Source organism: Anguilla anguilla, chromosome 6, assembly GCF_013347855.1.
Source record: "Anguilla anguilla isolate fAngAng1 chromosome 6, fAngAng1.pri, whole genome shotgun sequence".
Taxonomy (NCBI): Eukaryota; Metazoa; Chordata; class Actinopteri; order Anguilliformes; family Anguillidae; genus Anguilla; species Anguilla anguilla.
The window spans coordinates 9792202-9815974 of NC_049206.1; the positions used below are offsets into that span (position 1 = coordinate 9792202).

At 50.8% G+C, this 23773-nt stretch overlaps 2 protein-coding genes across 3 annotated transcripts in view; one reads left to right on the forward strand and one right to left on the reverse strand.

Annotated features, from left to right (window-relative positions):
* The window catches only part of gng12a (guanine nucleotide binding protein (G protein), gamma 12a), a 57928-nt gene extending 43698 nt beyond the window's left edge, over positions 1–14230 (forward strand). For both annotated transcript variants that reach the window (XM_035422743.1, XM_035422744.1), the window contains exons 2-4: positions 10069–10119; positions 10554–10662; positions 11296–14230. In XM_035422743.1, the coding sequence (XP_035278634.1) occupies positions 10570–10662; positions 11296–11421 (219 nt within the window). In that variant the 5' untranslated portion in view covers positions 10069–10119; positions 10554–10569 and the 3' untranslated portion in view covers positions 11422–14230. The remainder of the gene's footprint in view (positions 1–10068; positions 10120–10553; positions 10663–11295) is intronic.
* A 6108-nt stretch (positions 14231–20338) lies between these two features.
* Positions 20339–23518, reverse strand: gadd45aa (growth arrest and DNA-damage-inducible, alpha, a). The gene is made up of 4 exons (XM_035421502.1): positions 23295–23518; positions 22664–22765; positions 22264–22477; positions 20339–21228 (listed from the first exon to the last, which is right to left on the reverse strand). Exons 1-4 carry the CDS (start codon positions 23342–23344, stop codon positions 21115–21117), a joined length of 480 nt encoding a protein of 159 aa, XP_035277393.1. The 5' UTR covers positions 23345–23518; the 3' UTR covers positions 20339–21114.
* Between the last annotated feature and the right edge of the window lie 255 nt (positions 23519–23773).

Sequence of the window (23773 nt, forward strand, 5' to 3'; positions counted from 1 at the left end):
CGGTTGTTATGACAGCCAGAGTGTTCTTTTTATTTTTTTCCCCCTCCCGTGAGTCTCGAGCGCTGCCTTCCTGCGCCCTGCTGTCTGCAGCTTCGTCGCTGCGACTCGAGGCTGCTGGGAGAGGGAGGCGGTGGACGGGCTCGAGGGGGCTCGAGGGTTTCGGGTTGGGGTGAACGTCTGGTCACGTTCCAGTGCTGGTGTGGGCGGTGGAAGTTAACTCCCTTTCTCCTACCCAGAATGCACCTGGCTTTGAATAACCATGGTCAGTCTCAGTGGAGTAGCAACATGAATCCTTTGTTGCCACATAAATATGTGATATATGGTTCCAACTCTCAAATTTTAGTACCCAACCGAAACCACATTGGCTAAAATCCATGCATCATTAGCTCCTAATGCAAGTCAGACTCAGGCTGAATGCACAGAGACTTACTCCCTGTGCTAAACACAGTCATTTAGAACTTGCACAGGTTTACTGAGGCGATGCCTTCATATTTTTATGCACACGGGGCAAAGAACAATCCGGCAAGTTGTGACTCTTCAGCGCACGCGGTGGCCCGGGGTGAACTTGCGCACAGGGATCTCCTTTATGGCAGTTGAGGTGGGCGGAGCTTGTGCTGCAGCCTCGCGGCTCGGCCTGCGCGCTACGTCTCCTTTATCGCGTCAGCGCTGCACTCGACAGACTCGGGAGTTCCCGCGGGTTCCGTCCGCCTTGCCCGACCCCCCCCCCCCCCCCCCCCCCCCCCCCCGGGGTTTGGAGAGAGAGCTCTCCGATAACGGCGGGGCGTTTTTACGACCCGGTCCGGCCGCGCATTCTTCACCGTCTGGCAGCTGTACAGCTGTGCAGCGGGTGGTGGTGGGGTGTGGGGGGGTGAAGACAGACTTTAATCTGCACGCGCTGCTCCCTTTCCCGGGGCATGTGAGGGCACAGGACGTTGGGGATGTGAGCAGGCGCTCGTTCGCCGGCCTAACGCGGGGTCCGCTGAGGCCGTGGTCGCGGCCTGGGGCCCGCTTCCCGCCGGTTCCAGTCCCTGGCCCCCCCCTGGGGGCTTCGCTCGCTCGCTCGCTCTCTCTCGCTCTCCCACACGTGGGTTTGGCTGCTCGGCGGGCCGGGACAGGAGGTGAGGAAGGAGAGAGGGGGGTAAAGGAGAAGAGGGAGGGAGGGAGGGAGGGAGGGGGGAACCTGTTTGTCTGCCTCTGTTCCTTTCCGCCCACCTGGGTCGCGGTGCAGGCAGACGGGGGGGCGAGCCCCAGCGCCCGGGTTCTCGCTTTCTCCCCCTGCAGCCGCGTTTAGGGGCCCCGCCCCGTTCGTCTGTGTGCAACGAAGCGGTCCGAGACCCCCCCCGTCCCGTCCCCTCGTCCCGTCCCGTCCCGTCCCTGCTCTCTCCCCTCGGACCCCCTCCCCTAAACCCCGCCCCCCCCCCAGACGCTCGCTTTCCCCCCACGCTCAGAGCCAGATGCTTGATTTACGGTTGAGGAGCCGTTCGACTTCGGGGGGGGGGGGGTGCGTCGGAGCGGGGGGGAGACGTTAGCGGGGTTCTCCGCAGAGAGAGGTTGGCGTGCTTCAGCGCTGCGCGTTGGCGCTGTGCTCGCTGACCTGCGGTGCTCCGAGGCTCATAAAGGCTCCCTTCACACGCGCTCACAGTCAAACTCTCCTTTGTGCTCCCAGACACCCCTACGGCTTACTCACAGTCACTGTTTGCATTCTTCTGCCGCTCAACCTGAGGAGATCTCTGGAGAAAGTACAATAACCTCACAGAGCATTCATTGTGAAATCTGTAATCCTGTAAACAAAAGCATCAGTGCTGCAACTGAAGGTGTCTCTGTTACTGGACTGAATGCTGGTATCTTCAGTTGCTGTGGCAAAAAGAAGGAGTTTTGCAGACTAGCCTTAGGGTTGTGTTCTTGCAGTCACGCTTCTCGAGGAAAACATGATTGAGCGGCCGCCAACGATCGTAGTTAAGCAGAAGAGCGAAAGAAGAAGAAAGGAAGAGGGGTGGGGAGAAAGAAAGGAGGACACTCGTTTGGGAGGGCGAGTGTTTGCCGTCCTTCAGCATCGTCTCTGAACGTCCTGACCGTTCCCCTCTCAGGACGGGCTCTGTTTGTGAGAAACAGAGACAACCTTTCCCCTCACGCACGAACGGCCCCCTTGCCTGACCAGATCGCAGATAGCGTTGCGTCCCCCACCCCCCTTCCCCCCACCCCGGATTGCTGCCAGTAGGGTTGGTTACGCTGACATGGAGATCTTGAGGCTCCATTGTTGACACCTAAACTTTCGCAAAAGCCGCAGAGGGGGGAGGGGGGAGGGGAGGGGGGGTGGGGGGAGAGAGTGACTGACTGGAGGCTGTCGCTACGCTGATAACACGCCCGCATTATTCCTCCGCTTTTACCAATCCCCGCTGCTGCGGCAGTACGGCGCTGGTCGCGTCTGGCGGCCGCGGCGCCCCGTTGCTAGGCGACATTGTGGGGCCTGAGAGACAGATAAGAGATCTGCCAACTCGCCCCGGCGACTGGTTCGCTGATAAGGGAGCGCTCGCTGGGAAACCAGCATCCTGGCGGTCTTCAGGGACTGGTTTCTAGCCGTTACGCGGCACAGGGTGAACTAAGCGGCAGTCAGCGAGTTCTCCTCAGTTAATCGAGCGTAGCCGTCGGCATACACAGTGCTACTGTGCCAAATTCACAGAGAACAAACCCTTATGAAAAGGTTAAAAAGGGTTATGTTTAAAAACAGTTTTATATTTTTAAATATTTTTTCCAAATCTGTGTTTAGCCATTGCATATCAGGTCTGAACCCCCTACAGTACCTTTAAGGATCCCCAGGGGTCTGTGGGCCCCCCCCCCGTTGAAAACCCAGGGCGTAGAAGTTTATTTATGCGTGTGTCGACCAAAAATAAGGATCAGACTCCTTTCAATTAAAAACCATTTCTGCTGGGAGCCTCTATGCGGATACGTGAGCCGGGCGGGGCGTCGTCGTTAAAGCGCGGGAGACCCCGCGCGGGTCTGGCGGCCCGGTGGAGCCGCTCGGCGTGGAGCGCTGGAGTACAGCGCCCGGGCCGGACCCGCTCCAGCGCCGCGCCGCGCTGCGCCGACTGCATTAAAGGCCCCGCTGTTTGAAACGAGACGTCTGTGAGTCACCCGAGGTGAAGGGTGATGAATGGCATGTTTATGAACAGAACAATGGCGGTGTGCTCGCATGCGATAAGGTCTCGGAAACTGCGCTGCCTAAAGTGCCTTAAAGTCAAGACGGAATGAATGGTAGATTATGCGCTCTGTGTGTGTGCGTGCGCGTGCGCGTGTGTGTGTGTGATGTTTGTGGAGGCACGGGGGGAGCGGTGTGTGTGTTTTTTTTTTTGGAGCGATTCCCGCCGTGCAGGCTAGGTGGTCCTGCCACCGGTTTTCCCACCCAGGAACAGCGAGTCATTCTCATCATCAAAGATTCCCCCCGGAGGTGAGCCAGTCAGTCTGAGAGGGGCCACGGGAGGGGCCAGGGCCCCCGCAGTCTCCCTCCTTTTTCCCCGGCCCGTGACATCACAGCAGACGCGTAATACTAACGTTCCCTCTGCGTCGCCGCGACGATGCGGCAACGTCATGCCTTCACCGCTATGCGGTTGTATCGTCACAGCGACGTTCCGTACATAGCATGCTTCTTTTTTAAGTGCTGTGATGTCGTAGGAATGTTATCTGGCTGCAGCGTTGCAGTAGCACGTTGTGAATTGGATCTTAACTCTCGTCGGCTGGTCATTTAAAACCTCCCCCCCACCCCCGCCCCACCAGGCCCGTGGGGTCCTCGTGCCCCGTTATGCAACCGGCCCAGTTGTTCCCGTACGACAGGATGTGCGAAAGCAGGTTAGCTCCCGTGTCACTTCCCGGGTTTCCGATGGCAACAGTGAGCCGGTTCTCGCTCACTCTGCCTTCTGAGCACGTGCGGGGGTTGCCAGATCTTCCAGGAGTTTCGGGAATCCTGCAATGGGCCAGGACCGCATAGCTGAAACTCTGCTTTCCGTTTTTGGTTGCGCCGGGCTTCCCGGTCGCCAGGGCTGTGGCCGGGGAGGATTCCTTGGGCTATTCTCAGAGCTTGCTCTAAGAGCAGCCTGTGTTCAGCTGACCACACGTGCAAAGCAGGGTCGGCGAGCTCTTGGCTGCAGTCGTTCTGTTTGGCAGGTCACTGTGTCTCAGATGCTCCGGGAACCAACGGTGACACGGCCAAAGCGTGACCCGGCCAAAGCGTGACGCGGCGCTCACAGGAAGCCCGTTAGCTGGCTCCTGCTCGTAAGCGGATCCTCAGTGAATTAACCACTGGGGAGGCTGGGATGCTGGTCAGGGTCCAGCACGCTGAAGGCTTCTTCTCGCTGGCTGCTTCCGCTCGGTTTGCAGATTCCCCGGTCACAGACCCCCTAGTGGGAAGAGAGCACACTTTAAACACCAGGGCTGATTAGTGATGCACTTCAGGTGCGTGTGCCTGCCTAACCAGTATGCGTGGTCCTCCGATTGGTGTGAACCTCTCACGCTAACCGAACCCTTTCACGGTGTATTTTATAGGCGCTTTGGACAGAACGAAAAGTTTCTGACAGTACATCAGAAACGTCTGTTAATATCTCAAATATCCTTCATCATGGACAAAACCCATCTGAGTCTATGGAAAACAGAAACAATAATATTTTTCAACAATCTCAGAAAGTGGACATTCCCTTTCATTTTTTAACACTTAATCATTTGCAATATTTCCATGTTTAGATGTTGGGTAAGTTGCAAAGACTCTGGTAGCAGAACTGGTAAATTAGGCCATATCGATCCATCCTTCTCCTCTCAGTGGGCAGATCTGTGTTATTTAACTGCACAGAGGGGCACAGGCCACAGACTCCCGTCTGCTCTCCTTATCCGCAGATCAGCCGGGCCCGAGCCTCTGCAGTGTAATTAGTTTATTAGCTTGTTTGTTTGTTTGTTTTTGTCTGCTGGTGCGTGTCCACCTTTCCCCTTCCGCCGCAGACTTCAGCCGAAACGTCGGCTTCTTTAATCAGCCGTTCCAAGCGAAGGCCTCTTCCTTCCTGCGCGCGGAGGGAGGGAGGGAGGGAGAGGGGGAGCGAGGAAGAGGGGGCTGATGATGAAAGCGATCTCGGGGTTTTTTTTTACGGTCGTTTTCCGGCGCGCTCCGCATCCTGCCGGAGATTTCCGCCCCGCCCGCCGGCTTCCTCGCGCCTCCCCACCAAACGGTGCCGGGCTCGGCCGGGTTCAGCCGGGGGTCGGGGCAGTCCGAAACTGCGAGTGTCCGATAACCCCGGGGTCAGAGTTCGTCAGGCAGTGAGGCGCGGGGGCGGAAGCGCCGGAGCGCCGCGTCACACCGCGCCCGTCCGCCGTCTCTCCCCGCCTAGCTCTCCGCGCGGTCCGGAACGAGCTGGCGTCATCGGTCGGTGTTTTCATTGGCTCTCGGAGGGGGGGGAATTTGGAAGTGCCTTGTCTGTGAACGGCGGGTTTCTTATTCGCGACCCGCCCGCTGTGCCCGTCTGAGGGCGCGGCCGGCGCGGGGAGGGGCTGGCTGCGGGCGACCACGGAGCTCTTCTGCGACTTGGCCCCGCCCCCACCCCGTCTTGGTCCCGCCCCCACCCCGCTGTTGACCCGGAGCCCTTCGCCGGGAATTAAAAACCCAGCAGGGTGCTGAGGAAGCGCACGGTGGTGGGGGGGGCGGGGGCAGTTTTGGGGGGGGGTGACTACCATTAGCAGCCCCCACTGCGTGCTTATAAATCAGACCCGCTCTTGGGACGGGGACAACATCGGCCCCCACGTGTGCGCAGAGCGCTGCAGCGGTTGACCCCCGAGGTGACCTTGCTCCCGACTTCCAGTCCCCCCCCCCCCCCCCCCCCCCGCTCTTCCTCTTAGCGTTTAGTGTCTGCCTGGAGAGAGAGGTCAGCGCTCATAAACCTCTGGTCCTGATTTATTACCCCTCCTGCCCCCTCAGTCCTGCCCCTAACGCTGCCTCTTTGCCCTTTGATACACCTAAGGGCAGATTAGCGTCTAGCAGTCATCGCCTCCTGCGTCTCGCCTGGCGTTCCTGTACAGCTGAATAACATTAGGCACTGCGTTGTGTAAGCTGCTGCTATTGGCTAAACCGGCGCTAAGCGACCGGCCCTATGACGTGGGCCCGGCGCCCGAGGGCCGCCTCGTCCAATCCGGACGGCGCGAGGAGGGAACCGGTCGAAGGGAACAGCGAGCGGGGCCTGTCCCGTGTGACGCGCGAACCCTCTCTGACACCGGTCGTCCGGCTGATGGGAAGAGCCGTTCCATCGCGCGTTTACTGTTAATAAAGGAAAACGCGATGCGGGGGACAGCGCCTCAGACTCCCCGGCCGGATTCCTGACAGTATTTACACACAGCAGAGCCCACAGCACTGGAAACAGGGAGCAGGCCTGCCGGCGGTTGGCTGGCTGCCTCTACCCTGCAGCACAGCAGCACACGTGTGTGTTTTTGTGTGCGTTCTGTTTATGGTTGAGTGATGCGCACAGGACAGAACGGCTTCTGCCGTTTGACTGTCACGGTGACATGACACGGCCTCATCAGGGCCCATTGATTACATTTTATCTTCAAAAGTCTTTTCTTTTTTTTTTTCAAGTTCTAGGAACCCCTCCCTCGTGTAGGGTATTGTGGTCAGATGATTTGAATGTGGGGGGGGGGGGGAAGTGGCCCTGTTCTCTTTTCTTTTCTGAGAAGTTGCGGGGTGGTATTGGGTGGGGGAGTGTTTGGAACAGCTCCAGGCTAATGTTCCTGAAAGCAGAGTGTTGTAATTGCGTTTGCATCAGCATGTGTGACTGTGTGTCCTCTGCCAGTCCTGTATCCAGGATTAGATGCATGGTGGCCACTCGTTACTGCACCATGCGTGAGTAGTTATGTGTGTGTGTGTGTGTGTGTGTGTGTGCGTGTGTGCGTGTGCGTGCGCTGAGGTAGAACATTTGTGTGTGTGTGCATGCGTTGAGGTCGGGAGCTGGTTGCTGTATGTGTGTGGGCTTGCTTGAGACCTTGTGTGTGTTCTTTGAGGTCAAGTGCGTGTGTGTTCTGAAGTAGCTTGCATATATGTGTGTTTGCTCATTTAATAGAACTTGTGTGTCTGCTGAAGTAGAGTATTTGTGTGTGTGTGTGTGTGTTGAGGTAGAACATTTGTGTGTGTGTGTAGGCTGAGGTAGAACATTTGTGTGTGTGTGTGCGTGTGTGTAGGCTGAGGTAGAACATTTGTGTGTGTGTGTATGTGTATGTGTGTGTCTGCGTGTGCGTGTGTGATTGTGGAGTGCATGACGTGTTTTGGAAAAGTGGAAGTGGTGGGCAGAGATAGAAAGAAGAAAGGGATTATCTCTTCTTTCAGAGGGACGGAGAGGGAAAGAGAAAGAGAGCAAAGGTCGAGAGGAATGGAGGAGTGCACAGGAAGCTGTGCGCGCGTGTGTGTGTGTGTGTGTGTGTGTGTGTGTGTGTGTCTGTCCGGGCACAGCCCCTCACGACCGGGGATTGCTGACAGGAAGAGGAAGTGACAGCCGAGGCGTCTCCAGAGGGCCCTAATCTTGGGCGGGGCGCGGTGGGGGCCCTCTCACCGCTCTCTCGCTGTGCTGCACAGTAGCGCACCCCGCCGCTCTCTCGCCGTGCTGCACAGTAGCGCACCGCTCTCTCACCGTGCTGCACAGTAGCGCACCGCTCCCTCACCATGCTGCACAGTAGCGCACCGCTCCCTCACCGTGCTGCACAGTAGCGCACCGCTCCCTCACCGTGCTGCACAGTAGCGCACCGCTCCCTCACCGTGCTGCACAGTAGCGCACCGCTCCCTCACCGTGCTGCACAGTAGCGCACCCCGCCGCTCTCTCACCGTGCTGCACAGTAGCGCACCCCGCCGCTCTCTCGCCGTGCTGCACAGTAGCGCACCGCTCTCTCGCCGTGCTGCACAGTAGCGCACCCCGCCGCTCTCTCACCGTGCTGCACAGTAGCGCACCGCTCCCTCACCGTGCTGCACAGTAGCGCACCCCGTCGCTCTCTCACCGTGCTGCACAGTAGCGCACCGCTCTCTCACCGTGCTGCACAGTAGCGCACTGCCGCTCCCTCACCGTGCTGCACAGTAGCGCACCCCGTCGCTCTCTCACTGTGCTGCACAGTAGCGCACCGCTCCCTCACCGTGCTGCACAGTAGCGCACTGCCGCTCCCTCACCGTGCTGCACAGTAGCGCACCGCTCCCTCACCGTGCTGCACAGTAGCGCACCCCGTCGCTCTCTCACCGTGCTGCACAGTAGCGCACTGCCGCTCTCTCACCGTGCTGCACAGTAGCGCACCGCTCCCTCACCGTGCTGCACAGTAGCGCACCGCTCTCTCACTGTGCTGCACAGTAGCGCACCCCGCCGCTCCCTCACCGTGCTGCACAGTAGCGTACCGCTCTCTCACTGTGCTGCACAGTAGCGCACTGCCGCTCCCTCACCTTGCTGCACAGTAGCGTACCGCTCTCTCACTGTGCTGCATAGTAGCGCACCGCTCTCTCACCGTGCTGCACAGTTGCGTACCGCTCTCTCACCGTGCTGCACAGTTGCGTACCGCTCTCTCACTGTGCTGCACAGTAGCGCACTGCCGCTCCCTCACCTTGCTGCACAGTAGCGTACCGCTCTCTCACTGTGCTGCACAGTAGCGCACCGCTGGCTGACTGCGCTGCTTTGGGAGTAAAAATAGCCGGCGCCTGCCAGCAAAACCGCCGCCCTGCCGCTCATAAAGCCGACTGTGAGCCTTTGATTGGGAGCCCGGTTCTGGCAGCCCCCCCGCCCCGGTTCTTAAGCCTGAACTGCCCAATCCCCCCCGCCCACCCGCCCAGCCGCCTCCCCCCCTGCTGCGCAACAGCTGCTTCCGGGACACAAGGTGGGCTCAGTCCAACCAGCGGCACGTTACCGTTCGGCTCGTGTTGTGCAACCGTTTTCCCGTTTGAGAGGGGGCGGAAGGGGAGGGTGGGGGTGCAGGGGGGGAGAGACACTACTTGCGTAAGATGAATCGGCAGAAAAAAAGGTGCAGTTGTCGTTTCGGTGTGGGGGGGGGGGGGGGGGGGGGGGCATGGAGCGGCATGGCAGGGGAACAGCTGCTAGCCTGTGCGTTTGGCTGCGCTTCAAAGGCAGAAGAGCACACGCACTCTGCAGCATCTCCTCCAAACGGAGCGTGCTGCACACTGGCCTCCCCCTCACCAGGCTTGCCTACATCACATCACAGCAGACCCCCCACGGGCCCCTTCATGTCTGGGGTTAAAATGTTCTCCTGGCTCTAAGTTGGGTTTGGAGTGTGGGGCCCTGTTGTGGGGTTAGCAGCGACTATAAGTCACTTGCGGCTGGTAATGACGTGTGTGTGTGCACAGTGTGTGTGTGTGTGTGTGTGTGTGTGTTCCTTGTTCATTTGTGTGTGTCATTGTGTATTATACCTAACTCAGTGCTGTACAGGTATGGGACATGCCGCCCCACCAAGCCGTGACTTCACCTGCCATCCCAGTGCTTACATTTATTTTGCATATGTGCATTTATTTACTGTAAATATCTCATAGAGTGCATCAGGAAGGGGGCAAATATGTTTTTATGGCACTCTATATGTATGCATAAATATTGCATATGTTATATATGTTTGCATAAAAATGTATGTATCCTCCTAAGACCCAGAAATTAATTATTGTCCTCTGTAAGTCTCCGGTCTTAACTGCAAGATGCGTATGTTCTACTCTGCTGAAATCTGCGCTGCCAGTGACGTTCAGTACAGAATGCAATAATACATTTGAAAGTATTTTCACTACAGCAGTTTTTTTGTTTGTTCAAGGCATACAGTACATATATATATATATTTGCATATGTGCATACCTGCATGTTTTACGAATGCGTGTTGAGCAAGGGCTTTCCACCCGGCTCTGCAGCGCGGCTTCGGTGTTGAGCGTGCTCCCTGTGCGTCACGGATGTGCGTGCGCGGTGGCGAACTTCCTGACTGGAAGGCTCGGGCTGCCTTCACGGAAGAGCGGCGGCAGTCACGCGCTCTCCCAGAGGCCCGGTTTCAGCACAGACTTACATCAGTCCACCGCTTTGTGCTTCACAGGTAACGGCCAGGCCGGCTTCTGCCGTTGGAGTCCACCTAAAGGAGAACGCAGTAAGTAAGGCCTTTCCTTCCAGTGCTCCAACCCTCCACGGGTGGGTTCTGATTTTACCCCAGTGGAAGTTGCATGGTGGGAGTGGGTTGTAATTTTTCCCAGTGGAAGTTGCATAGTGGGAGTGGGTTGTACATTTTCTCAGTAGAGGTTGCATGATGGGAGTGGGTTCTAATTTCCCCCAGGAAAAGTTGCAGGGTGGGTGTTGGTGCTAATTTTCCCCAGTGCAAGTTGCATGGTGGGAGTGGGTTCTAATTTCCCCCAGTAAAAGTTGCAGAGTGGGAGTGGGTTTTAATTTCCCCCAGTGGATGTTTCATGGTGGGAGTGGGTTCTAATTTTCCCCTGTGGAAGTTACATGATGGGTGTGGATTCTAATTTCCCTCAGTAGAAGTTGCATTGTGGGAAAGCTCCTGTGTTTGTCATTGCTCTGGTGTAGGTGCCCGTAGACTAAGATGTCCTCTAATATGCCGAGCTCTAACAGCATAGTGCAGGCACGGAGGACGGTGATGCAGCTGAGGATGGAGGCTAGCATGAATAGGATAAAGGTAAGGCCCCCCTCACGTCAGCCCTGCGCAGGTGGGGGTCCCAGGTGGGGCTTCCGGGTGGGGTACTAGTCGTTCCGTTCAGCGGGGTGATTCACCTGGAGTAAGCGTACTGTTAACATGCTAATATTATTAGCCAGTGCGTCACCAGTGCGTTAATCATTGATATCATAATAGAATATTTCCAGAACCCCAGGCGCATTCTTTTTGGACTGCATCACACACATCGCTTTCTGACTCCACACGCCTGTGCGGAGTTTCCTGAATATAGAAGAGTGCTTCTGGATCTTCAGGTTTCTGTGTAAATGTGAATTCCAGAATCTGATTGGTCGTGCAAAATGATCAACAGAAAGAGAAAGATGTTTTTGAAAAACAACAGGAACTAAAATGGGTAAACAAAAAGTGCTGCAAGGGTTTCTGGGAAGGTGTGGTTTTATGTGAGTTGCAGATCAAAGGGCCATCCAATCATTTGTGTGTTTGTATGTGTGTGTTCACAAATGTATGTGTGTGTGTGTGTGTGCGCATGTTTGTCTGAGTGTTTTAGTTCTTACATCCATGTGTGTTTTATGTGTTTGTGTGTTTCTGTTTGTGTGACAGTTTCTGCTTGTAAGTAACCCTGGATCTTGTGTACCGTAGGTGTCCAACGCATCAGCAGACCTCATGCGCTACTGTGGAGAAAACGCCAAGTACGACCCCTTGCTCATGGGCATCCATCCGTCAGAAAACCCCTTCAAGGACAAAAAGCCCTGCACAATATTGTAGTGGGTCGCCCCCTAACTCGTGTGCTTTTTAAATGTTCCTTTTTTATAGATCGAAAACAATTTAAAACAACTGTAAGTTCCCCTGAAATCACCCTAAATGTGCCCCCCTTATTAAAACTAGTGCAAGTTAACAGGCTGAATTGCAGCCATTGTTTGCCTTCGCCACTGCATTCCGACTGATCGAAAGGAGAAGAAGAAAAAGCACAATGTAAACACGCGCCGCGATTTCTGAGATGTAATTGGCTGGTAATCTGTGTCCGTGGAAACAAAGCTTGAGGATGAGGAATGGATGCTGATATTGGATTCGGCGTGAAGCCCGCAAGGGCAGCGTCATGCAAGCTGCCATTGCTGCTGCTTTTGAGACCAGCTGCCCTGGAATACAAAAAATAAAGAAATTGTAGTCATCAAAAGCCTAAACAATGGTCTCTAGTTCCTAGTGTCCGTACTTTCTTCAGCCAATCAGGACCCATTGATAACTCGGCTTGATTAGATCATTTGTTAATAGTGAATGGCGCTGATAAGCAGTTGCAACACTGCCCTAGCAAGCTCGCAGCGTCTCTATCTTCCGTATGACCGGCCTGCACTGTTAATGAATGACCCCCCGTGCTGAAAAGGAAGCCCTGGTTCTCGCGGCCGTTCGTCACAGAGGGAGGGGGCGGGGCTGGACTAAAAGGTCACTGCCTTCACGTAAGAGTCTGGAAACTACGCTTTAGTGTGGGCCGTGACAGTGCGTCAGTTGTGACCTCATCATGCTGGCCACGCCCCTCCCTCGATGTGACTGCATAGATTTACGTACAGAGACGCAGCGGGAAGGGGCGTAACCGTTCAGTGGGGGGTTTTTTAATTGTTATGATGAGGCTACATGCTTAAATTGAACGGGAAGAATGAAAGAAGGGGACAAAGCAATAAAAACTAAAAAAAGAAACTCTCTTACTTGATTATTATCTGCTTCAGATCAATGCATGTCTGAGGCCAGTCTGATGTTCACCTCAAACTCTGTTTCCGTATCTCCTTCCTGTTCCTTCTGTTGAACATATGGAGACTCTCCGGTTTACATGATTTTGTGTTCAGTTCTTTTGTGAGGTGATACAGCTTAAGGAACCTGTGAACCCACCCTACCCAGTCACTTTTTTTTTTTTTTTTTTTACCCCAGCAAGTGTTTTTAAACACCATTGCTGTTCATTGTGCATAGTTTCTCCATATTGCTGGTCTAATTTATTCTTAATTCAGCTAAAGAATCAATAATCCTATTTTTTCAGTGATTAAATTCAAGTTCCAAGGACAAACTTACAAATATCCTCCACCGCTGATCGGTTCCATGCAGTACATTGCTACAGTATTCCATTACAGGAGCAAGTCTCTGCAGTCATTGCAGTATATATGTGCAACGATGCACAGCCATTTGTTTGATGACTAATAAGTAAGAGTTTTGAAGTACTGTATTAAAACCTAGAATAAATCCTGTACTTGTTTGCCTTTGAAATCGGTACCCTGTGACTAGCCTAGCTAAGCTCAACCAGCCGTAGGTATGTGATAGCCATGCAGGACAATTTTATTGCTGTGTAATATGATGATGTTTAAATGGTAACCCTTTAAAGTGCATATGCCTTACATTACTATGAAGGAAATTTCTGTTTCTGTCAGTTTTTTATTTTTTTTTTATTTTTAATAATTGACATCTACACGAATATAAGAGTTCAAGCTTACTTGTGCCATTGTGTTCACGGATTGTACCAGAAACGGAAGCATTATGTCATAAAAAAAAGGTTTGCCTGGTTGTACTACAAATACACGGTGCTCATAGCTCAACATACTGCTGTGGCTGATGTCTGAAAAGGGTCTTCATTCAAGTGATTATATTAACGTGATTTTGTTTTTTGTTTGGATTATTGCACGGTTTGACATTCCATGTTTACAGCTGTCCTCCTCTTCCCGGTCATACAGTGCCACGGTCGTGCCGCAGATGGAGGTGCCACTGCCTGACTGGCAGGTTATAGCCGCTTAGCAGCAATGGCCTTAGCTAAAGTGCATCTAGCTCCCCCGCTCATCATCCACTGATAGTGACTCTCTGTGACTGTTCACCTGTGAGTGACCTGACCTGTCCTGTCCTCAGCGCCATGTTCCCCGCTAACAAAAACTGTTCTCACAGTTTTGTCACTGTTGTAATATTGCCATAACATTGCAGCAACGTCATGTGAATGTTTTGTGTTAGCTGGCTTAACGCCTTCTCGGCTCTGTGTCCCCACGCCTTCTCTCTTGTGTTTCAGATATAAAGTTGGTTCATTTTCTTTTGTGACTCCACTGCAGTCTCTCTGACTGCGTACTGTCTTAAGGGGAGCGCTGTTTGAGCAGATTTCTGCCTGTTGCAGAAGTTAAATCTGTGGAAGGTGATTGTGTTTCTGCGTGGTTCTTACTCCAAACGTGCCCTCTCACTACCTAACTAAAATGGCCTGGTGATCACTGTGGAAAATTCCTCTCTTGAAGATGTCTCCTTTGCTGTTTCTTTGTATGGTATAACTTGCCTAACTAGCTCCAGACTTGATTCTTGCTTTTTAAAAAATGTTATTGTTATTTTATTTTATTTTGGTCCTTTTGGTACCTTTTTTGCCTTTACTTTCAAGAACACTGCTTAAAGAAAAAGGAAACTCATTGTTTTTTGCCAACTTAACTCCTGTAACTGATGGATTTGCTTTCTTTAGATTTAGATTTAGCTATTCCTCTTGGTGGATTTTGGAGCTGTATTTTAGTTTCCTGTACTGTAAATGTTGAAAGGTTTCCTACTTCATTAAACATAATTGTGGTCTAGTTGACTATTGTTGTCCTTTTTCTACTGATTGTTTTCTCCTTTTTTATTGACACCTGAGGGAAGAATATGGACTTCATTCAATAAACTGTAAAGGGGATGCAGTTAAATTTGAGTGGTGATCAAAGTGCAAATATAAAGCAATACTTAAATGTAATAATAGGCCTTGAAAAGTACTTTTGAAAGTAAAGTAGTTTGGTTTATCAATTCAATTTAAATAATTGATTACAGTGCTCTCAAAATACTTGATTACTGACACACAAGTGTTTTGCAGGAATTTTTGATTCTGTCAGAGAGACATTTATGTGTTGTCTACTGCATATGTCATCACTTCAGTGGTTTGTCAGTTGCCATGTATTTGGTGATGTCAGAAGGGACTTTTTTCATTTCCTGTGCATTGGCGTGGTAGGCCCTACTGGTTTTTCATTTCAGTGCATCAATCCTAAAAAAATATTCACAACGTCTTGTATATCAAACCTTTCGCAAACCTTCCATATAAAAAGCAAAAAAAAAAAAAACAAAACCTCTACGATACATGCCCTCGTGTAATAAGGGTCCCTCTCACAATTGACAGACGGCCATTCTGTGTCGGGTCAGGAAGGCGTTTCACAGTTTGCCCCAGTTTCTATTTTCGTGCGGCGGCCGCGACGCGTTGCCATTATTCACCCGTCGCAGAAAAGTCCCTGAAAGCAGCCTTTCGGTCAGGCCTGCAATTACCTGTGGAATCAGGTCAGTCCATATTCGCTGGCCCACATTGATGTAATCGCCACTTGTGCTCACCTGCGACAGATGGGCCGGCATTGTGGCCAGAGGTTGTTTGTCGTTTGACGGCGATTGTGTTTCCAAACAGCCGGCCAGAGAAGCGGTGGCATAAGCCGGTAATTCGGTATGCGCCCATTCAGTATGTCACCTACTTTTCCGTGGGGTTACCAGAGCGATTCGGAATGAGGTCTTGAGAGCCGGACAGGAAATCTTTTGTAACATGGCCCCCATGTTCTGACATGTCGCACAACAGGACACGTTTGCGTACCCGTGATCTCTGTGGCCCCCCCCCCCCCCGCCCCCCTCCTTCGCTGTAACCGGTCCTTGCCGTAGAGCGCTGCTCCTCATGCTAACTGACAGCCGGTCGTGACCATTCACAAAAACGCTGCTTTGGTGAACCGTTCTCTCACACGTGCAGCAGCACAATTTCATACCTTTACTGATGATTGTGTTTGTTATTAATGCGTTTGAATGCGATGTGGGCATCGCATTTTTCAGCCGGTAAAGGAAAAGCTGTAGAGGGTAGATATCACCATGACAACATCTGTACAGTCTGTACTTCCTGGCCTGTCACGTGCCAGAGTGCGCTGGAGCGAGATAGCGGCGTTTTGGCCATAGTCCACTATTTGCAGGCATTCTTGCCCTTTACCTCACTAACCCCACACGGGTGTAAAATACTGAGAAAGGGAACCTTCGGAGGATTCCCATTCCTTGCTCCTCGATCCTGGATTTGTAGTCCCGAAGGGCAGTGCCCCCCCCCCCCCCCAATTGTATTTTGCCAGCCTACCAAACCCCAAACCACACTACAGCAGTCTCATGCCATATGGCTGAAGACAATCTAGGCTGGGCCAGATTAGCTCTTAAATGGAAGACAATCTATGAAAACAGGTTTGTGGTAAAGAAAAAAAAAAGGAACAGTGCTGGAAAGCTATGAAACACTCCTCCCTCTGAAACTGGTTAAAACCAATACCCTATTGTACTGATGGGGGGGGGGGGGGGTGCGGTTACGGATGCTGTATAGCTTGAGGGCCTTTCTTTATTATCTCCACGTGGTCATTAAAGATACAGTACCATGGTACTCCTCTAAAGAGTGTTGGCTGCGATATAGCCAAACTGGCTCTTTGTAGCTGACAATCCTGTTGTTGGTGAGGGATTGTGCTTTCTCTCCCCAGCATGTGTTTTCCCATTTTCTTACTATGGGGTAAAAAAAAAAGGCCTGGTTTCCCTTGTCAGTCCTCCAAATAAACCGTTAAAAATAAACTAATTTGAGCCAACAGGTTTTGGTTGCAAAGTAAACACTCCAAATTCCACTTGTCAGTTTACTCTTATCTTAGCTCCCCCTCAATCCTGGAAAAAAGCAGCCAGTCACTGTATTCACTGCATTTCATAAAACTTGTATCGGCCCTGCATGCAGTCTTTAAATTGTAAAAGTGTAAAATTACGATCTAATGTAACATTTTTTTTTTTTTCGAGCTGCGACCGAAGCCCCGTTGGCTTTGTTAACCCCGTCCCCCCCCCCCCCCCCCCCCCGCCCCGGGTAGGGAGATTTCACCACTGGGGAATGTGCTGACTCATGAGGCTGGGGAGGTGTATTAATTTACCGTGCCGCGGCAAAGCCCACCGACTCCTGGCTCAATGGCAGGTCCTGCGTAATGTGGCTCTCTTTCACGTGCCTCTCCTTTTCAGCCCAGGTCTCTGGAATTTTCTCTCCTCTCTTCCTGCTGACATTCTGCCTTGACTCACCCCCCAAACGTTTTTGTTCGTTGCTGTCTTTGATTCTCTAAAAAAAAAACAATCCAACTGCGGGGGAGGGAGGGGGCCCCCCCAGAAATCTATAGACGCTGTACATGAATCAGTCTTTTCTCTCTAATCTCATTGCATCAATTTACATCCTCTGACTAGATCACAGTCTCTAGCTTCCGGCTGGCTGGCAGACATTTTGGGCTGTGGGAGGTGGGACGGTGTTCTAAAAATAGAAGCAGTGAGAATCCTGATTTCCTCTCTGCATGATGGGAGCTATTTTTAAACTACCGAACATCAGGTGGTGACCTTAAGCTGTTTTTATTGGTCCTGACATCATGGAATTCGAGAAAACATGCTCTTCACAATGGCGACAAAACGGTGGATTACGAGCGTGTGACAAAACACTTATGTCACCAGGTTTAGAGGTCAGGCAGGTTTAGCCACAGGGTTAAAAAAGACACAACCCTCCGCTTGTGATTTTCCAAATGTTCTTCATTGTGTCAATGCAGGAAACACTTTATATGTACCAGTGGGTATGTTTAAAAAAAGCCTGTTGTGCATAGGATTTTTCTCTGAAAAGATTGTTTTGCAATACAATACTGTATGAAAAAGGAATGGGTCGCAACAACATGCATTGTGTGACGGCTGAGCACAAACGTTTACTATGAATTTGGCGCAGGGGCGAATTTTTCTGTGCAACTTCGGCACTAGCCGGCTACGAACAGGAAAAAAAAAAGAAAAGTTTTCTGAATTTACACTGGAAATCCTGGGGGCTTCGGTGGAGCCTAATCTGATGTTCTTCTGAGCATGTGCACATATTTCTGGCAACAGTGAGAACCCACTGGGTTCCATCGAGCGCCTGTTTAGCCACATCAGAGCTGGAGAAGACACGGTCTGTTTCTCCCTCACTTCCTCTGTCGCTCTTAATAAGCACAACCGGCTTTTATCCTTTCATCTCATCTCTTCTCGGGCTCGTACTTTCATCCTGAATGCACATATCTCTGCGACGCACAGACGGCGCGGAGACAGTCCGGTCTGTAGTCCAGACATTGAACCCAGAAACCAGAGCTTTCCACACTGAGTCACTGCCACAGACCATCGCCCTCTTTTAAGATCTCATTGCAAAATATCTGCTCTCAGCAAGTATATGGATCAAATTAGGTAATAACACAGAACAGTGCATGATCATATGTTAATAATCTACTGATGTAAAGAAAAGGTTTGCATATCACATTTTATTGTAAATTTATTGAATCAATGCTATACCTAAATAATGTTCTTTGATAGCTCATAGATATAAATCTCATTTTAGGTTACCATAAATGTTTTATGGTAACAAAAGATTTTATTTGGAAACGGTCCTTCTTTCCAGAAATTTATAGCATTTCTGTGTACAAATGCATTTCCACCATTTCCTGCCATTCACTATTCCGTTAGACCATCATATAGAGGGGAATTAGCTAGCTCTATTATGTGATCCTGATTTTAAAGCATATAGGTGACCTCCAAGCAGGGACACCATAAGGGGTGGGGGAGTTGGGCCTTAACTGACTGGGGCTCTCAAAAATATTGGAACATAGGATTGTCTGGGGTGGTGGGGCCCAATGTGAGATCTTTTCATGGGCTCCAAAATCTCTGGTGGCCCCCCTGCCTCAAAGTGTTGCACAAAGCACTCTCATAAGTAAAAATGTGACTCTGTTAATGTTAAATTTCACTCTCTGGTATATCTGTGCTTCCCACGGGTGGTTATGGGACTGCGTGGCTAAAGTCGCTCCCTTCCTAATTCTCCATAGCCCCATGGGGAGGGGAAACGCCCTGTCCTCACGGTGGTTTTTTTGGTGCCGGTCACGTTCTGCGGCCTGGAAAAAAACAAGCCGGCTCCACCGCGGCGTCCTCCGCCGCCGCTCCCGTACGGCTGGGCGTGGTGTCAGGGGCCCGGAATGTGCTGAGCTGGGATCTGACACGGGGGGGGGGGCTTTAGGGCCGATGCCTCCCCAAAAGCGTCTGCGCCCCAGACAGCGCCGCCGCTTTGTCCGTTTGCTTGTTTGTGTGCGCGGTCACCCGTGCAGGCAGACCCCGCGGCTCAGCGTTGATGGGCCCATAGGGCCTCTCTCTCTCTCTCTCTGCAGCCTGGGGCTTTGGTTGAGCAGGGACTCGGCCGCTGGAGCCATTCATTTAAATTGCGTTGCCGCGGTTCATTTCCCATGTGCCGTCCCTCCCCTCCCCTTGTGCAGCATGCAAAGCAGGATCCTATCAGGTCGCAGGGAAGGAAATCCTGGAGGACACCGGCGAGACTGCAACTCTTCCAGGACAGTACAGCATGTACCGAACTCGCTCAGCTCCGCTGGAGGGTAGATCTGTGCACAAATGGATGATACCCACCATGCTGTGCACAGGCGGAGCCGGGCTGTGACTGCCATAGCAACGCATTTCTAGCTCGACGAGACAGCAGAGAGGATTACAGAGACTTACCCTCTGATTTAGAAGTCACCTGTGATGTCACTGCTCTGACATCATCATGCTGCTCTGCAAAGGCACATCCATGATGTCACCTGCTCTGACATCACATTGTTCTAACTATATTCAGAATGAACTACCCCTGACATCACATCAAACGTGACCGATACTGTACCCTAAAATAGCTCATGAATTAATACAGGTAACTCAGCTGTGACATTATGACATTAAATGCCACTTTTTTTGTAATAAGATTACAAAATGATTATCTACAGAAGCAAATCTAGACATTTTAAATAGAATCTCAGCTCTCCTCAGACTGACAGCTCCTGTTGCACAGCTATTTCGTAAGGAGTCAGAGCAGCATGCAAAAATAGCTCCTTTATGGGATTGAATGTTTTTATAGACGCTTTCCCTCCACCCCCTTTCCCTTTTCTCAGATAACACCCATTGTTTCATTCTCTCCGCTCACAAAGAGTGTGCAATGCGGAGGTCAGGTGCTGGAATGGAGTTTGGCTGTTCAAAGGTGCTTTGTATCTTGTGATCTGCAATGTGACCCGGGGGATTGCCTGTCTTGCGTCAGGTCTGACATCAGCCACTTTCCCTGTGTCAAAAGCTCCAGCATCACCCGTGCGGATGTCACAGCTGAGGTTATACAAGCATTCACTTCCTGTCCAGCTCGCACTGCGCGTGGCGAAGGCCACACACACGCTGAGATTTTATTCTTGAGCTGCGCGGTAAAATCAGTTTTCTGCAGAAGCTTTTTTGTCTACTGTGCCAAACAGGGAGTTTAAGTTGAGCTACAAAACTCTGCTCGTAATTCATCCCCTTGCATGTTTCCTGCTCTAAAGGTATTCAAAGCTGACCCCGCCCCTTCCCGTCTGCACAGACTAACTGGCTCCTGTGCTATTTTGTTGTCTCCTTTCGTAGGACATTCCAACGAGTGAACTCTGCACCTCTGCCAAAACACGAGCGAACTAACTAGCCTTGTTGCCAAGTAAGCCTTCTCTGTATGCGTCAGGGTTCGCTCTGATAGAGGTGAAAGGTCACGACGACCTCATTAACTCACGTGTGACGCACAAGGCCCGAACAGAGTTCAACAGCGACCTCAATTCAATTGATATTTTCAATGACCTCACTGCCACCTCTGAGATCTGGTTGAAAAACATTTTATTCAACAAAATACATCTGTACCACTGTTTTACAGAATTGCAAATGATGATGGAAACTTCAACATAAATACATTTAAATTAATATCATAAAATATCTCAGTGACAGTAAAAAAGAACAGTTCACTTGTAAAACAATTGTTAGCATAAATATCAAATGCATTGTTTTTCCTGCACATTGGTGTTCTGGGCATTCCCTTTTAAATAATTCTAATAACAATAACAACAACGGCAACAGCATTATTTTATAAAAATGATAATTGCAAAACTATTGAGTCCAGAAATTCTGTATGTGCGGCAGTCCCGTAGGTTCCCCTGAAGTTGTGAAAGAGCCAGGAAGCCCCAGTCTTTGTTCCTCTCCGCTTCTTCCTCGCCAGTCTGTGCTTGTTTCGAATCCCAGCTTGAACTTCCACGCACCGGTGTGCCCACACATGATCCGTTTCCTGTACAGCGTCCCTCCTCCGAAACCCGGCTCTAAAGCAAGCCCAACCCCTGGCTGTCCTTTCGCTCAAAACTGCTGAGTCACTCCTCCCTGCACCGAGCCAAGAATACAGCTCTCGTTGGACTGAACTCCACCCCCTTTTTTTTCCCCCGTCAAGAGAGCTGGATTTTTTTTTCTTTCCTTTTTCTCTTTCTTTATTTTTGTTCTCGTTTCATCAGCATTAGGGATTTTTTTTTTTGTTCCTGAGGGATCCACTGGAGCGTCACACAAATCCAGCGTGGTTTTTCATGAAAAGCAAAGTCCAGGTCGCCTGGCTCTTCATCGCTCGGGGAGGTTGATGACCGGGACCCACTGATCCAGGCAGCGGCTCTCCCTGCAGAACCTGTTCAGCTTGCTCAGCGCCGGGTCTTTCCACGCAGACGAGTGCGGGGTCTGGAAAACAAAAAGGCGCAGGCAGGGTTAGCTCACCGTCTGGGTCACGCAACACGTGCACGCAACGCGGAGCCCGGCGTCTGCAGCGGTGGAACCTTATTGTCAGAGATGTTTGCGCAGAGGAAAGATTTGTGGGTGAGCTCTGCAGAGCCAGGGCCACACATGCAGCTTGGGGGGTGGGTGGGAGTCATTGAAGCGTGTCAGAAAAGGAGAAAAAAACGAAGGCGCTTCTTTTGGGAGTCACATTAACAAATTCTGCCCTCAGTCATCCCAGTTCCTGGAACAGGCCTCTGCAGGGGTGTCCCACAGGAAGTACGCTGTGATCTGCCAAAACTGCCACTGAATCCCACAAACTGGGAACAGTTCGCTCGCTCGACTGCGCCTCTGGGAAGCTTAGCCCACAATCCACATCACGGTGCCAGCGAGACTGGTGCGACTTCAAAGAATTTTAGACAGTCCTAGCTATGCAGCCATGGCGCCTCTACAACAGGCGAAACTGTGCAGAGCTAACTGCTGGCTGCAGAATTCTGAGGGTTATTATTGATGTGTGGTATCAAAATGCATTAACTATGATGTGCATGCTTGACACATCCTGCCACAGTGTATTGTGCTCATCAACCCTTTTTATATATAGAAAAAATATGTTTAAAAAAAACCACAGGGGGGAAGAAACAAAGGAATCCTGCAGTAAATTCGTTTGTTTTTGTTTTATCTACATGCTCAGGCTTTCCTAATTTTGGAAAAGGCTCTTTAAAACCCACATTTGAAAAAATTTGAATAAATGTCAAGACGGATAATAAAAAGCCGGATACAGGAAGTCTGAACATAAGAGTTCCGGCAACTTAAAAGACACCCCGTGGGAGCAAGTACAGACAAGTTCACCGCAGTTTGGGATAATGACACTGCCGTTACTACGAAGCAGCAGAACAATGAAAATATGCTAGAGTAATTCTTAACAGCTTATATGCAGAATAATCACGAAAAGGCCATTGTTTAAATGTGGTAGGCACGACAGAAATGCCAACGTATGCCTACCGTGACTAAGATGCAGTGTAAATCCATTGGTTCTCCGCCTTGTTTCTGCCCACCAAGGATCTCCGCCAGACGCCTCATGTTGTTCACACGCAGTATGTTAATGTCATTCTCGCAGCAGAACGCCTGAATCAGGGTAAAATGGATCTGAAGAGCAACGTCCTTGACGTCCTCCTCGTCGGTAGCCAGGAGGCAAAGTACCACGTTATCCGGATCCCTGGGGAGCAATGAACAATGCACTCGTCAGCATACAACTCGTGAGTCTTAACTTACCGGGTACCCAAGCGACGATGAGTCACCGTTACGCACCACTGCTTTTTGCCGTGTGCCATTAAAAAATAACGAGGAAAAAATTGACAACCTACGCTCGAAACCAAAAAGCACATTATAACAGATAACTTACACATTTAGTGATTTGGCCGCTTCGTAAACTCCAACTGTAATGCATCCCTGAGGTAAGGCAGAACTGAGGACCTCCTCCAAGGCTCTAGCCACTGAATCCATCCTAAATAAAATAAATAGAAACATTAACCATGTGCAAAAACATTTTTTAAAACACATCGTGAAAATTAATGCACATATGACAACTAAGAGATAGGTAGCTAGCCAACAGCTGTCGGTAAGTTATAGCGTGACATAGTGTAACTAACGTCATCGATCTTGCTCGACTAACTAGCTCGCTACCTTAGCTAACGTTATCTAAGTGGCTTGGAAGTAACAAAAGCTAGTTACCTCACTAAACATCCAGAAATAAAATTCTGAATCGTTAATTTACTCGACCAAGACCTAGTTTACAAGATGCGGCAAATTGATCATTTGTGTGTGAAAAGAATGCTTCTGTTTAAATTCTACCTGACACGGACAGCTGTTGTAGCTATGGTACGGATCGTGCAGCCCCAGAGCCTCACGAGCTCGCAAGAGAATGTTGTCATGTTTCATTTTTTTCTGAGAGGGTTTGCACGAAACAGGTAGTTCAGTACGAAACAGGTATCTCACTAGCACGAGCAAAAGCCGGTTATAGTTGGATAACTTACCTTTCAACTGAATGATCTCCACTTAGTTCCTCAAAAGTCATGTTGCACATGAAATCCAACAAGTGTTATATCCCCCCGCTTGTCCAGTTCTGTAGCCTATTGTAGTTTTTAACTGGCCAGAATACAATCCACAGTTGTTGCTATGTGCACTCGGTCTTCTCTCTGACAGCTGTTCAGTTTGAATGCTTGTAGTTCGCTGCGTACGGATAAATTTAACAGTGGGCAATGTGTTCAGTACACTTTGTCTCCAAGTATTTGCATAACTAAGCTTATTGGCCACATGCTAATTTAGCAAGGAAGGGATGAGGCCGCCTGCAAGTGGAGTGGCTGTCATGACAGCAGCAACACAAATAAACGATTCTGATTGGAGACACTCGGTTGGAGAGGTGTGGCTTGTTACTAACTCACGAGACCGAATGCCCCTCTTTACAGTAAAGCGGGAATTATATTTTATGTTGCGAGTTGCTAAACGCGCTGAC

Coding starts and splice junctions, on each gene's coding strand:
- gadd45aa (XM_035421502.1), bottom strand. CDS start 23,344: ATGTGCAACATGACTTTTGAGGAACTAAGTGGAGATCATTCAGTTGAA. Junction 22,478..22,663: donor GCGGCCAAATCACTAAATGT/GTAAGTTATCTG, acceptor ATTGCTCCCCAG/GGATCCGGATAACGTGGTAC. Junction 21,229..22,263: donor TACACTGCATCTTAGTCACG/GTAGGCATACGT, acceptor TTTGTTTTCCAG/ACCCCGCACTCGTCTGCGTG.